The sequence below is a fragment of the Tamandua tetradactyla genome, chromosome 7 (genome assembly GCF_023851605.1).
Source record: "Tamandua tetradactyla isolate mTamTet1 chromosome 7, mTamTet1.pri, whole genome shotgun sequence".
Taxonomy (NCBI): Eukaryota; Metazoa; Chordata; class Mammalia; order Pilosa; family Myrmecophagidae; genus Tamandua; species Tamandua tetradactyla.
The window spans coordinates 60,491,296-60,506,486 of NC_135333.1; the positions used below are offsets into that span (position 1 = coordinate 60,491,296).

General features: G+C 45.5%; 1 protein-coding gene across 6 annotated transcripts in view; it reads left to right on the forward strand.

Annotated features, from left to right (window-relative positions):
- The window catches only part of MICAL3 (microtubule associated monooxygenase, calponin and LIM domain containing 3), a 191,721-nt gene that overhangs the window by 106,656 nt on the left and 69,874 nt on the right, over positions 1 to 15,191 (forward strand). For 3 of the 6 annotated variants that reach the window (XM_077169552.1, XM_077169553.1, XM_077169548.1), the window contains 5 exons: positions 299 to 406; positions 2,947 to 3,054; positions 3,675 to 3,861; positions 9,428 to 9,516; positions 10,597 to 10,684. In XM_077169552.1, coding sequence (XP_077025667.1) covers positions 299 to 406; positions 2,947 to 3,054; positions 3,675 to 3,861; positions 9,428 to 9,516; positions 10,597 to 10,684 — 580 coding nt within the window. The remainder of the gene's footprint in view (positions 1 to 298; positions 407 to 2,946; positions 3,055 to 3,674; positions 3,862 to 9,427; positions 9,517 to 10,596; positions 10,685 to 15,191) is intronic. The other 3 variants (XM_077169549.1, XM_077169550.1, XM_077169551.1) reach the window with 1 other exon arrangement.

The window sequence follows — 15,191 nt, forward strand, 5'->3', positions numbered from 1 at the left end:
ACCTGCCCTTTGTGTAGAAGGAGCAAGCTTCACTCTAGAGTTACTGTCTTTGCCACCTGCTGTGTGTAAGGCTAATGGGGTTACCTAGGCGGTGATCGAGTGTCTCTGCCCAAGAGGCATCCCAGTTCAGGCCATTCATGTTTCTGGGAACTAAATGTATTTCTTTTCTATATGTTATTTAGGTAAAGGGCTAGAGTCAGAGGTACTAAAACTATCACATTCTTTATGTTCAGGTTAGTATCTGACATTTTATTTGATGTTTCTTTTGATTTTTTTTTCTCCATCTTGTATTTTATAGCCAGAGCCTGAACCTTCTCGTCGATTTTTTGTCGATCAGTGGGAGCTTTCCCTTAGCCTCCGCTCCTCCAACCGCCCTGCCTCTCCCTCCTCCGACTCCCTCCGACAGGTAGCATGGCCTGGGCTGGGCCAAGCTTCTGCTCCCTCCACACTCACAGAGCCTTCAGCCCTGAGGGAGGTTGTGAGTTCTTAACTCTGGCCAGTCCTCTGTGGGGAGACAGTGTGTGTGTGTGTGTGTGTGTGTGTGTGTGTGTGTGTGTGTGTGTGTGTGTGTTGGGGTGGGGAGGGGTGTCTGTTTGGTGTGTATTCCATAAGCATACACCTGCATTGAGGAGGCTGCTGGATTCCATTGAACCTTGTTTAATGCATGTCAGATTCTGTGAAAGTAAACCCACTTTCATTATATTTTAACCATGTCAACTAATGATTTAAGTTTTTTACTAAATTGAAAAACTGGCTTTTTTATCCCAAATGTTTTCCTATTAATATGTTACAAAATATGAGCCATGACATCATTAAATCTTTTAAGTGGGTTGGCAAACTTGCCGTAGCTTATGTGCCTTGTAATCTTTTAAGGAATTAACCCTGCTCTTTCCGACACTGAAACTGTTCCAGCCACCAAGTAGTTCATAGAGAGGTTGGAGGGTCTCTTTGCCGTTCTGTCTGTTTCTTATTCCTAACACCAGACTGTACAGGGAGCTTTGCGAGTTTGCTAGCATATACATGTGTATGGTGTGGGGTAATGAGTCCAGCAATTGCTACATCTTGACTACTTTTTAAGAGAGGGGAGAAGGAAACCATCTGCTTTTCCTGCCAGAAACAAATAGACCTAGAGTCATCACCTCTCAGGGTAGGGGTGGGGGGATGCTTATCAGTGTTGCCATGTGGCTGAGAACTGAATGTGACAGATGCCTTTGCAGTCTGGCCCCCCCCAGGGCTGAAGTTGCTGCGGGTGACGGTCTCTGGATGGGAGAGCCAGGTCCTGGCTGAGCAGCGAGGGTCAAGGCTCTCTCATTGTCCTTGTTGGATATTTGATATGTGGTCCATACTCTCACTCACTTGCTCCTGTGAGTAAGTGAACCAAATGTGATTTTCTGCTCCTTCTGTGTCATCTGTTAAACTGTCTCTGCAGCTTAGCCTGGTGTCTGACTGCTCCAGGCGTAAGCTTCTCTAATGTCCCTGATCTAAAGAAGGTTTAGATTTAAGGGCCACTTGTTTTTCTTGACCACCCTGGGGTATAAGTTAGGAAGCTAATGGACAAACGCACCCATCCTTGGAAATGTCCTTATTTTAAGCCTAAAAATAGAATTCATTCCCCAGTTCCAATTGAACCATGAAGAATTATTTTCCTATTTGTGCTTCTTCTGGCTCCTGTCTTTACCTAGAGTCGTTCCCCTGGGGCTGTTTTCCTAACATGCCTGCCCAGCCTACATGCTGCTCTCCCTCAGGCCACCTCCACATGGAAGGGCATCTTGGGTGCTCAGAGAACTGAGCATCTTTGTCCTCTGAGATCTTTGTTCTCAGAGAACTGCCTGTAAGGCTTTGAGTCCACTGTCTGGGGCCTGGCTCCTAAGCTGCCCAGGTGGGAGCAGGAAGACTCATTTAAAATGCAGTAGTCTGGGCGGGCCATGGTGGCTCAGCAGGCAGGGATGCTTGCCTGCGATGCCAGAGGACCCGGGTTTGATTCCTGGTGCCTGCCCATGTAAAAAAAAAAAAAGAAAAATGCAGTAGTCTTTTTCTATTATTTCTTCAGCATTGCCAGAAAGAAGATCAACTTGGTTGGGTTTTTTTTCCTTTTTTCTTTTTTCAACCTATAAAAATGGTCCCTGTGTTCTCTTTTCCTGAACTAGAAATGCATTCTGGTTCCCCAAGAATGTGTTCCCGTGGTACAGGTATTAGTGTCCTGCCGCTGGCATGTAAGATGCCGATCCAGTCAAGAAGACTGTGGCCCCCAGGCTTAAGTGGAAGACACGTTGCCCTGGACTCAAACACCCATTAAATACCAATAAGGAGAGCAGGCTGCGAATGGGTCTTGTGGATAAAGCTTGGGGATGTTTTGTGCATACGACAGAGGATTAAGGATCAAATGTGAATAAAGAGGGGGCAGATTATTGCTTATAATATTAGAGATTTTGACTTCTGTAACCCAAGAGGAGAGCCTACCTTTGAGAGAGTGGATTTGCTTTTGTTCTCAATGAGGCCTCTCTCATACTCTTGAACCTGATGTCACTATGGGCATTGCTGTCAGGATGGAAGCTGACCTACCTGCCTTCTCTGTATGTAACCTGACTCCCCAAGCTCTAGGCTCTACTTGCCTCTTCCATGTTAGCATTATCCTGTCTTCCCACATCCCTGCCCCTGGGAACCACATATTCCCCAAAGATGCAGAAGGCTGTGCTCTCCCCTCCTGAAGGTCCGTCTCCCCCAAGCGGATGCCCCCACCTGTGCTGGCACCTCCATCTGGACCTGTCACCATGTTTTCTGCCACCAGCTCCCCTGCTTGTGGGCACTGTGTTGGCATGGTTTGCTACTGCACCTTGTGTTCACGTTATACCTTTCAAATATTTTATTTTCCTGTCTTCTTAACTTATTTATTTTTTCCTTCTCATTTCCATTCATTCTGGTCATTTTATACTCCCCATCTTATAGAAGTATATAAAGATGTACACAGGCGGAGTGAGCTCATTGGCTGAGCAAATAGCCAATCAGCTTCAAAGGAAAGAGCAGCCCAAAACCCTTCTAGACAAGAAGGAACTGGTAAGAGATATATAAGGTTGCTGTCTCTCTAGACACAACACAGCTCTGGTAAACTGGTTTAGCTTTAAGTGCTCAGTAGTATATATAGCCAATATGTGCCTTGTGATAATTTTTTTTGAGGTTGTCTGAATTTTAATAACCACATTTCTAGGACTGGAATAGTTGCTTAGGTTATCGAACGAAAAAGCATATGTGGTATCTCTAAAAGTGAGCACGCTAGAGCCTAGGGGGATCCATAGCCTTGTGAATACTGAATATGTATTTCTACACTACCTTCAAAAAAGAATTCTGCTGGAAGAATTTGATTTGATAGCTCTGAAATTCTGTAAAATTGGATCCTTCATCAGAAACGAACTGACTTAGCTTTCCCCTTGATTGGCACCTATTGTGCATCCAGCATGCCTGGTTTACACACATCCGGTTGCTCTCTATAGCGGCAGTAGCAAGGTACCCGTAGCCCTGAGAGGCTCCTAGGCTGTCGCTAGTCAAGATCACTTAGCGAGGGTTGGATTCACTTACAGAGAGGTTTATGCACCTCCTAGAGTAAGCCTGAGAGCCTGGCCCTGACGTACCTCTTCCCTTCTTCCCTTCCTCCCTTCCACCCCACCCCCCACCCCCAGGGCTCAATCAAGAAGGAGTTCCCACAAAATTTGGGGGGCAGCGACACGTGCTATTTCTGCCAGAAGCGGGTCTACGTGATGGAGAGGCTAAGTGCCGAGGGCAAGTTCTTCCACCGGAGCTGCTTCAAGTGCGAGTACTGTGCCACCACCCTGCGCCTTTCAGCCTACGCCTATGACATCGAGGGTGGTGAGAATGGGCAGAAAAACTGAGGCCAGGAGGGGGAACTGAGGCCGGGAAGGGGAAGCCAGGCCTGGTTTCTGCACTTTTTCATTCTGCCTCTCTCACCCCTTCCCTTCCATCTCCCTCCATTTATTGTTCTCTTTCTCCAACACTCTCTCTCCTAAGTATCTCCCAGAGTTGCCAAGCTGTGCCTGGGAGAATTACCCAGGAACAGTAATGAAAATGACATGCATTTGCCTAGATCCTATCCCCAGATTCACAGATACTCACTTGTAGTCTTACTTAATGGTGGGATCTTGAATTCAAAGGATGCCATGAGGAAAGTCTTTTTTTCTTTCCTTTATAGAAGGGGAATCACAGGTCCATAGAAGCCGCATTTCTTGTCTAGGGTTAGTGCCAGCAAATTAAAACTAAATCCGAGGCCCCTGATACTCAGTCTTTTGCCTCTGGAAGATGCCTGAATTGTGCCAAACAGTATCATCTCTCTCTGGCATCAGGATCTTTCTACCCTGTGTCTGATGAATTAAGAGATCATTACACATAAAAAAAAAAAGAGAGAGATCATTACACAGGGCCGCCTTCTACTTTATTGTGGTGTTCAGGGCCAATTTTACAGTGGAGAGACTTGGTTAGGGCAGAAAGTGGAAGAATCACACAAACAGACCACAAGATCTGAAAGAGCCAGAGGCAGTGGCAGGCTGGCATGCTAAGCATCCGAAGACCCTTTAAGGTTAATTGTAAAGCATGGCCAAAGACGTTGCTGACCTGTATACCCACTTCTAAAAAGATACTGATAGACATAATGGGGAGGTGGACAAGAGAGGGAAGTGAGTCCTCACAGGCATCCCAGCCCAGGGAGGATGTTGGGTACATTTCTTGACTGTGAGGTGATTGAAAGGTGATGTTATGCAAGAAAGAACACCAGGTGATTAGAGCTTTGTCATTTCCATCTTTCTGGCTCTCCTGATATTGAGGACTTGGGCCCACTGTGTCAGAAGTAGCAAGAAAGGAGCCCAAAGGGGGAAACAGAAAAAGGCTAATTCTTACCATCAGGGCCCCAGGTCTTCCTGTTTATGTTAGTGAAACACACAACCCAGTCAGGAAGAATCAGGACAGTGACAGGTAAATGGTTCAGTATCACATTTTCGACTCCACTATTTCCACTCACCTGCTTTTTGTATGACTCTTTGGCCTCCAAGGGAGGGGCTTGGAGTTGAAGCCCATACCATCTTTTAACTGTCCTTAATGCTTAGATTATTTTATTGAGCCTTTTACTCTGGGATTGTCCTGGAAAGAAAATCCCCGAGTGTTTGGCCCATTGATCAACAAGTGTTTTTGCTTTTCAATGGTAGGTTCATTTCTCCCACATGCTTTTGAGGATACTGATGAAGCTTAAGATGTGCCTTGAGAGCTCACTTCCTGATTGGAATAAGCACATGGAACAATAGCAGACAGTGTAAGAGAGGGTGTGATTAAGGACTGAGTTACTTGGTACAGATTACCAGTTCATAGAAGTTCAGAGGAAGAAGAAATCCATGAAGTTCAACAATATTTGGAAATGACTTAAAGGACCTTGAGCTAGACTTTGAGAGGCAAGAAATGGCTGAGAGGAAGGAAGAGAAGGCCTTCCAGGCAAGAAGATGCCAGGTGCCAGCTGGAAATGCTCCAGATGTTGGGGGGTGGGCCAAGGGCAGCCCAATTGTATTATGCCTAACACTTACTAGGGCAGAGATGACGACAAGGGTCTAAACTGGCCCTCCACATTTTCGTTACTTTAGTCCCTCACAGAGCTCCTCTGCATCTGTTAGAGAACAGGAGGACTCAAGAAAAGAAGGGAATTTTCGGGGCACTGAAGTTTTAGCCGCGTTCTTCAAAATTATTGGATAATGAGGAAATCTGCTGACGAGACTCAGATGAGAATCGAAAAGAAGCTCAGCAGAGAGAAAGTAGCTTGTGCACTGTGCAAGGCCCTTTAACTGGCTTGGTATCCTAAATTAATAAAGCAAAAAGACTTAGGTTTCAATAGCAAGTCCTGCAAACCTAACCAAAAGTTCCAAGAAAATTCTAGAAATTTGTTTTCTCTATGTAGGGAATACAATATGACACAAAGGACACCAGCATTTAACTCTGGTAGTTAACTCTCTAATTAACTCTCAGTTAATTAGACTGAGATACTATGGGTCACTGAGTAGCTGTGTGAACTGTTTAGTCATTTGGAACATATTTCTTCACATTCAGAATGAAAATAATACCCTATATGTCAGTTGAGATAATTAGATGAGGGATCACTGTGACACTGGTAGGTGATCAGTTAATGTATCTCCCCACAGTCCTTCCCAATACAACTTGATGTCACTTTTTGCTTCTTAAGTCAATAATAAAAAGAGGGCCACTGTGGCTCAGCAGGCAGAAGTCTCACCTGCCATGCCGGAGACCCGGGTTTGATTCCCAGTGCCTCCCATGTAAAAAAAAAATAATAATAATAATAATAATAAAAAGAGGTAACAATAACTACCATTTACCACGTGCCAGGCACTATTATAACTGCCTTACATCTACAATTCATTTAGTCCTCAAAAGAATCCAATAAGGCAGATGCCATTTGTTAGTTGAGGCATAGAAAGCCTAAGCAACTTGCCCTGAGTGTCCCATAGTTAGTGATCTCAGAGACAGGATTTGAACCTAGGAAGCCTGGCTTAGTATCTGTGCTTCTAGCCACTACCCTACAATACCCATTTCAGCATATCCAGCCAAGCTGGCATTATAGACTGACTACAAAATATGGGTGATTCAGTCAAGTCACTGATTTTAGATGGTCTAAATAATTGAGAAAGCATGGTAGTAAAATACAGGAGTGACTGGAAAAGGGAAATGAAGAACACAGGCAGCTACAAGATGAGCCTAAGGAAAAATCGGCCATCCATTCATTTGATAATTTACTGAGAGCCAGGTACAGTTGCAAACATTGACAATACTCCAGGAAAGGAAATAGAGAAAGAGAGCTCTCTGATGTGTAGGATTCTGAGAGTTGCCCATGGGACTAAAGACACTAATCCCAGAGTCTCTGACCTGCAAGGATCTCGGAGGGCACTGAGTCTTAAACTGTCCACTTAGCAGCTCTGTGAACTTGAACAAGCAACTTATACTATCTTTGAACTCACGGTCCTGATTTTTAAAGTGACAGTAATAAAAATAGCTACCCTACAATAGCCGGTTAAAGGGCACCGCACAGTGCCCAAGCTACTTCCTCTCTTCTGAGCTATAACGTAGCTTCTGCACGGCCTTTTCAATTCTTATCTGTCTCTTCAACAGATTTCCTTGTTACCCAGTAACTTTGAAGAATGTGGCTAAAACGTCAGTGCCCCTAAAATTCCCTTCTTTTCTTGAATCCTCCTGTTCTCTGACAGATGAGGAGGAGCTCTGTGAGGGACTGAAGTGATGAAAATTTTATCTTTGTTAAAATGTGGGGGGCCAGTTTAGAGTGCACGGGTGGTTCAGTGGTAGAATACTCGCCTTACATGAGGGATACCTGGGTACGATCCTGGACCATGCACCCCCTCCACCCAAAAAAATGTGGGGGGCCAGTTTAGATCCTTGTCGTCCTCTCTGCCCTAGTAAGTGTCATAGATAACACAGTTGGGCTGCCCTTGGCCTGTTTGCCAACATCAGAAGCATTTCCAGCTAAGTGCCTGGCATCCTCTTACCTGGAAGGCCTTCTCTTCCTTCCTCTCAGCCATTTCTTGCCTCTCAAAAATCTAGCTCAAAGTCCATTAAGTCATTTCCAGATACTGTAGAACTTCATGGATTTCTTTTTCCTCTGAACTGATAATGTGTACCAAGTAACTCAGCCCATAATCACAATCCTCTTTTACACTGTCTGCTATTGCTCCATCTGATCTATTGAGTGGTTTTTCAAAATCTGGAATTATACGTACTTTGGTAGAAAGAAGCCAATTAATACAGGAAAAAAATAGATGCCTAAGTAAAGTAAATGTTTTTGCAATACCATAATAAACAATATTCTTTATTAAAAATAACAGAAACCCAATTCAGATGAAAGCGCAAGCGTTTCTTAAGATATACATCTTTCAGTTAGCAATCCCAGAGGAGAAAGGCCACCCCTTCTCCTTCAGCATCCCTAACTCTCACCCCACATGGCTCTGGTTCTCCTGGCTTCAGTCCCAGGTCCATTTCTAGGGCACTTTATCCTGGGGTGGGGGCCAGGGGGAAATATTCCAACTGAGCTTGGGCCACATGTCCACCTCTGTGATGTGTCATGTAGGCCACTTGGTCGATAGCCCATCAGAATCACATTGGGGGGAGTGTATTTCTTTAAAAATGATACATAGAAGAGACAAGTAGAATGTGATCCCAGTACTAATACATTTTATCTCATCCTATTTATTGATGGATGAAATTCACAAAAGTGAAACAGTTGATTACAAGGAGATTACAGCCACGCTGAAAAAAAATCAGCCATGACTCAACTCCCCTTGTAGAAGAACATTAAATTATAGCAAACATTGCAAGTAACATGACTGATGGGCCTTTGGTGTCAAGTGTTCCTGACAACAGATGTATTGTCTTCGAGTCCTAGTTAAGTGCCCATAGCTAATGGAAAATTTGATTTTAGAAAACAGGTTGTGTATATGAATATAATTTGAAATAGGAAAATTCCATAAATGGATTTATTTGGGAGGGGCCAGGTTAAGGAAAAAAGTTATCTAGAGGGAAAAGAAAGATATAATCAGATCACCAGGTGAAAGGAAAAAAAGAAGGAATGCCACTCTATATTTTCTTTCACTCTTGGATCTTATTTAACTTTGAGAATAGAAAAGGTAATTTATCTGTGGAGCTCTACAAACGAGAAGGATGCAATGAAATTACTCCTGTTCAACAGCTTCTGTAATAGGGCCTATATCATTTAATTTGCAAAAGCCTTGCTTTTTTTAAGTGAGAGTAAAGAGAAAATTGACCTTTATGAATGAATCCGTCTGTGAGTGGCTTGGAAAAAGCCAAGTCCCATGTTTCTCAGATTTTATTTGACCCCCCTAGTTGGAAATACATGTTACATTGGGATCCAATAGGCACAACTGAAAGTTTTAGGAAACAATACTTAACTCTTAATTATACTACAGTGTTCTCTCTTCCTTCTGTGCTTTTCTGGTCTAGTCCACTCACAGTCCATTGCAGGTTTTGGGGTTTTTGTTTAGACTGCTAATCCCGACCCATTACAGGCCAAAAATTAGGGAATCACATGGTTGTGGGAGAGGGGAGCAGGCAAGGGGATCCCATCAGAGTTAATGTTCAGCTGCCCACCCCCTGTGGCCTTCACGCCTCCACCCGCACCCCTATTCATTCTTGCTTTCACCAGAAATGCTACTCCCAGCTTTTCATGTGACACATCTTTGTTCCTCACACACTGCCACTCTGTTTGCTGGCCGAGCCACGCAAGCCTCATGTCTTTGCTCTGGGCACTGGTTGGGTCCACGCTGGACTAAAAAGCCAGGCTGGGCAGTGGTGACCTCCTGTGGCCTCGCTCAGCTGCCTTCTCTGCCTTTGCTGCCTGCAGGTAAATTCTACTGCAAACCTCACTACTGTTACCGACTGTCTGGCTACGCCCAGAGGAAGAGACCAGCCCTGGCCCCTCTGTCTGGAAAGGTAATTGTGATGGTTCTCTAAGTGGGAGGGAAGCAGCAGGCTCTGGGCCAGCAGGGCCCAGCCCAGCAGGTCTGCTTAGTGGCCGGCAGAGCAGAGCTCGTCCTGTGAGCAGGAAGGCCCAAGATGCAGTCACCCAGGGAGTCCACTTAGAGGAGGGAACCAGCATTTCAGGCTATAATCTAGCATTGGCTTCACTGCAGCGTGTTCCTCCCGCTACCTGAGTCTGATGTGGAAAACTACACGGACACTGTCTTCTGCTCACTGTCTAGAGGAAGATTTTTGTCCTTATAATAAACATCTTTCTGAGAGAAGGACGCTGCTGCTGAGAGCAGTTTTCTATTCATTTTTCATGTAGAGTTCTCGCAAGAAATGCAGTAGAGGGAGGAAAAGGTGGTTGGACGGGGAACTCTGCTGTTTTCCTGTTAGCCCTACTCCAAGAGGGCCCTAGGGAAATGAGAGCAAGGGCTAATCCATGCTCTCTGTGCTGAAAAGGAACTTGGCTGTAAATCCTGTTCTGTTCTGGCTGCCAATTCCTTTAACTCTCTTTATTCTGTGACTTACTTATCTCAGGGGGGAGGCAGTTTAAACCATGAGACCTTTTTTCCTTTCTCCCTCCTTCCCTCTCCTTTTTTGAGAGCAACTGGCTCTTGCCCCTGCCCTTGTCAGAGTGAACCACATGTTCCCTTCATAACACAGAATCACCTGTCAGCATGCAGGCTGATGAATGCTGCAGAGGGACATGGGGGAAAGGGGGATGGGGGTACTTGGATGGATTTGAACATTGATTCATGGTGATCTCCACTGTAAGTATGTCCAGCTTTTTGTTGTTGTTGTTGGTTTTTACCTTTATTATTGTATAATATAACATATATAAAAAGCAAAGAAAGAAAAAAGCAATAGTTTTCAAAGCACTTTTTTTTTGAAGTATTTCCAGCTTTTCAAAGACAGACTTCCTAGGTGAGGAAGACAGCTCTGGATTGATTGGCGAGATCAGTAGAGATACTAGCCAGGCAGATCTCCTTGCTTCCTGTGATGTGAGTGTTCCAGTGTCACCCTCCTCTTACCCTTGGCCTTTCCTAGGAGGCTAGAGGACCCCTACAAGATGGCCCCGCTGTGGACGCAAGTGGACGGGTCAACACGGCCACCAGCTCAGCTGAGAGAACTCCAGGTAGCCTCACTTCCTTGTTTGGCTGGGTGGTGCGTCACTCGGTTGGCCTCTGCGACAAGGCCAAGGGAATGAGCCAGCACCTCCAAAGCAACATTTCTTCGATCGGGCAACAAGTGGCCCAAAACCCCTTGGACTCCTTTTTCATGTGTCAGCTGCTTGTATTCGGAGTCCCCTTTCTCTATGGCCTGTCAGAGGTGCTGGTACAGATCAGAGGGGAGTTCCACTGGCAGACTGTGAGCCAGTGAGGGCACCAGCTGGTAAGCGGCATCTCGCACACTACCCAGTGGTGCTAACTCAAAACCTCATAGTGCTGCCACAGTAGCTCTGGGACCTGCCCATCTCCCTCTAGCACCTGTCTAGTAAATGGATTCAGAGCAGGCTGTTTTTGTCACTGGCCCAGGAAAAATGTAGAATTGCAGGACTTTCAGGGAGCTCCCTGTTTGGGACTCCTTTGACAGAGTGTGGAATTGATATGTAGGGCCCCATGATCTAGATTCATGTCCACCTGAACTTGAAATTTATGTATTCCATTCCTTAGTTAGGTGTCTAGATAAGCTGTCACTGCTTTTTTTTTTTTTTTTTTTTTTTTTTCCTTTATTTTTATTTTCTCTGTAAACACTGAGAGATCTGCCCTGTTCTCACCACAGTGGGACATGTAAACTGCTAATGGGGCTCAAACCCTGATTTGTGACACTTTCATAAACCACTTCCTTGTGTCAGGAGATGAACAACAGTGTCCCTACCTCTGAAACGACCTGTCGTCTGGTCACTGTGGAGTAGGGCTAGGAAGGGCTTGTCGGCACAAGGCTGGTGGTGAAGAATTGTGTTGGACTTTTTTCTACCTTAAAATTGCTTCTCTGCTGCATGTAAAATCAGCCTGTGAAGTGTATCCTTGACTCCACAAAACTACTGTGGGATCTCGATGCTGCCAATACAGCCCAGACAGTTCACTGCCAGGCACTCTGTGTGGGTGAGAGCAGGAGTCAGAAATGCTGGGTTTCTGTTTTGTCATAGACTTCCTTCCTTTTCAAAGCAAAGAGATCTCAAGCAGCTGGTGACAATGCATGAGTCAGTTGAATAGACTTTAAAGGGTATCAGCCCAGGTCAAAGACTATGGAGGAGTTGTCACTGGTGGAATTTCCAGGCTGAGAAAAGGGACAGACTGTCCATTGTCATTCAATTGATAAATTCCCAGGGTTGCTTCTGCCCCATCCCTCAGGACAAGCCTGGTGGTGCTCATCCTGGAAGAAGGAGAACGTGCTGCTACACTGGGTAGGACTTCTGGGTGGAGGATGGACAGGGCAGTGATTTGAAGGTTGGGACCCAGCAAACTTCATCTAGGGTGGGTGAGCTCAGCTTCTGCCACTGCATGTGCCCTTGTTATTATCTGAGGAAGGCAGGACCCACACTGTAGTACCATGTGAAAGCTGCAAGTCACTCGTAAGTCTTCTACATCTTGGTGCCCTTTATAACCTGTCTTTCTCATGAATTGCTGACAGTTCTTTGTAAATGACACTGTCAGAGCATTTGGGAGAAGCATTAATAAACGAAAACACCTGGTGGGGTATAGACAGAGACTGGGCTTGGCGCATCTGACCATGCATGTGCTGAGGTGAGGACACTATGCGTTAGTCTAGGCCCCATTCCGAGGGAGCTGGCTATTCAGGGCCCTTATTGATGAAACAACTCAAAGAAATGAAACTTCCTTTCTGGGTATGGAGGACAGAACATTCCTTAAATAAAGGACCAGACACAATGAAGTTCAGGTCATCCCTGGGCAAGACAAGTTTGCCCGCTTTCCTCCTGGCTCAGGCAGCCATACATACTGTCTGGTTGAGGGTGTAATGCATGTCAGGTTCTCAGGTGTCCTAAAGGATAACGGGTTCCACAGTGAGGAATAAGAATGTTCTACAAAGCAGGAAGACGAGGCAAGAGTTGGCAATGTGGTTAAAGAATCAGAGCCGTGAGGCCATCTCAGTCCCTGTGGTTCATGGTTCTGAGCTAGAAAGGGCCTGGACTGTTATAGTACACAGACTACAAGACTGGCCCCCAGATGCCCCATAGGGACTACAGCTTGACCTCCAGGGTGAGTGGAGGAAGGTATGGTCCCCCTGGGCTAAGGGACCCTTCAGGTGCTGAGAAGGTCAGAGAACATAGGGATGGTGGGGCTCATTTGGTGTTGGCCTCTGGGGACTTAAGCCTTTGGAAACTGCAGCTGCAGCTTCTGAACGTGCTCTGAAGACTGGTGCTTTCCCTGTGAGGCGACTAACTTGCTAATCTTTGTAGAAAAGCCACAGAAGTTTGGGCAGCATTTTGTAGTTGACATGAAATGGGTTTCTTTGGCAGGGATTTCCTCCTTTAAATCCCAAACTAAAGCTAGAGCTTCATTTGGTTAACTTGAGTTTCCTTGTGGAAAGGTTCCAAAATGCCCAGGTGGGACAGTGCTCTAGAACGTGTGTCCCTAAGAGCAGCCCTAACCCCAGGCCCACAGCACATCTCTTCTCCTGCTCTCCAAACAGAAAAGGCTGTGGGCGAAGCCACTTTGTCCTCCCATGTGTAGACAGACCCTCCTCCAATATCCAGTCCCAGGAGGCAGAAATGGAAAGGCTGGGCCTGGGGTCGGTGGCCTGCCCTGTCGTGCTTTCTGTGGGCCCTGCATCTGCTCTTTCTTTTGTGGTGTCTCCCTCCTCTCCCTCAGGTTCTTCCTCCCTTGTGCCAAAATGACCGACTTCCCCACTGTTACAAAAAAAAAAAAAAAGGTACAACCCACAAGTGTAAAGAATGGCTTCAGGCCTGCTTTAAAGTGTTGTCTTTCTGATCTGTAACTGCTGCCACCTGTAGTGTCTGGGACATGTTGTTATAGTATTTTTGTTTGTAATGTGTTTTTAATATAGAAAACCCTCTTTTCTGTCCCCAAATTCTGTAAATGCTGTCTCCACACTGCTTCTACTGCCTGCTACAGATTGGTGGGCCTGCTCAGTTTTCCTCACCCTGCCTCATGATATGTGCCCTGAGTTTAGGAAAACTCCAAATGGAAACTTTCCCCCTTGGAGATATCAGACCCTTGGTTACATGATTTTGAGAATCTTTTTTGCCAAGACGATCCCCCATTTCATCTCACATAGTGGATAACAAAAAAATAAACCATGAATGCCAGAGGGCGTCAGAGCAGGAAAAGATAGGAGCTTTGCTCTGAGTATCTCTGAACGTTTATTATAATGCAGGTGACAGAGATGGGATGTCAGGAACACATTAGGCGTAGCCTTATGGGAGAAATGATCTACATTTAAAAAGTTCTCTCGTAGAGTACCCTGCGGCAGTGGCCTGCTACCTATCCCCCAGACTCCTTGCTTGGTCACTACTGGGTTCCATAATTTGGATGTGTGAATGGGCCATTACAGAATCCAGGCATTTCCCACACCAGCCTGAAGGCTTAGCACAAGGAATTCCATTTAACCTTTGGCTTCCTGCCAGACAGACATTAGCAAACCTTACCGCTGCACGAGCCCTTTTTCCTTGTAGAAATTTCCGGAAAATCTGTTAGCAGAACAAAAAGAACTCTGCAGTCTTGCCTAAGTCCCTAGCTCCCCAGTCCTGCTTAACTCTCCAACCCAAGAGTTGTAGTTGATGATGATGCGTGAATATTTAGATAGATAAATTTCACATATATAGGTAGCTAGTTATTTATATATTGGGGCCTAGATAATAATAGCCATAATAAAGAAGCCATTTCTAAATGGCTTCTTATTCCTTGGGTCTAGAAATGAGAGCTTTTCCGCTGGGGAGCTATGCATCTGCTTCACAATCATCCCTGCTCAGTTATTTCCAAGGAATGCACTTGTCCCTGACCTGGCTTAAGATCTGGTCAGTGTTTTGGGTGTGGGAGTGGGGTGGGGAACACAGCAGCCTAGGATAGCACACATGTGTGGGGGAAGACTTTGGGGAGCAGGCATCTCAGAAAACAAGCAGTTCACACTCCAGTCTCTGAAAGCAAACTCTAGAACAAGGTAGAAAAGCAGGGGCTTTGTTACTAGTGAGGTCCCACCCCCACCCCCCCACATTCCCTCTGTTTTGTGTTCAGGCTGTTGAGTGGCCCGACTCCTTCTCTCTGCTGCCTGTCGGGCTTTAGTTTGTGTGTGACTGTTTTCTTTTGGACAGTGGAACATTTCTAGGCCCTCCAAAAGGAGTCCCATCATGGTCTTGAAGTTCTGACTCGTGAATTAAGGGGTTCACATATTTCCCCAAGCCACTCAGCTTGGGGAAGAGGCAGGGGTAGGGCTGGAGGGGAAGGTAACAAGGTACATTCCCACGGCCATGGTACAAAAAAGCCAGGGCTAGGGAGGTTTGCTATGCCAAAGATGTTTACTTGTCCAGGCTGCTTTCTTTTGCCCTTGTTTTTATCTTGTGCTGTTGTGAGTTTTTGGTGTGTTTTCTTTGTGCGTGGTTTTGGGTTTTTTTTTAAATTTAATTGTGTAACTTTGTTTTTCCTGTTACTGTGAAATCAAGG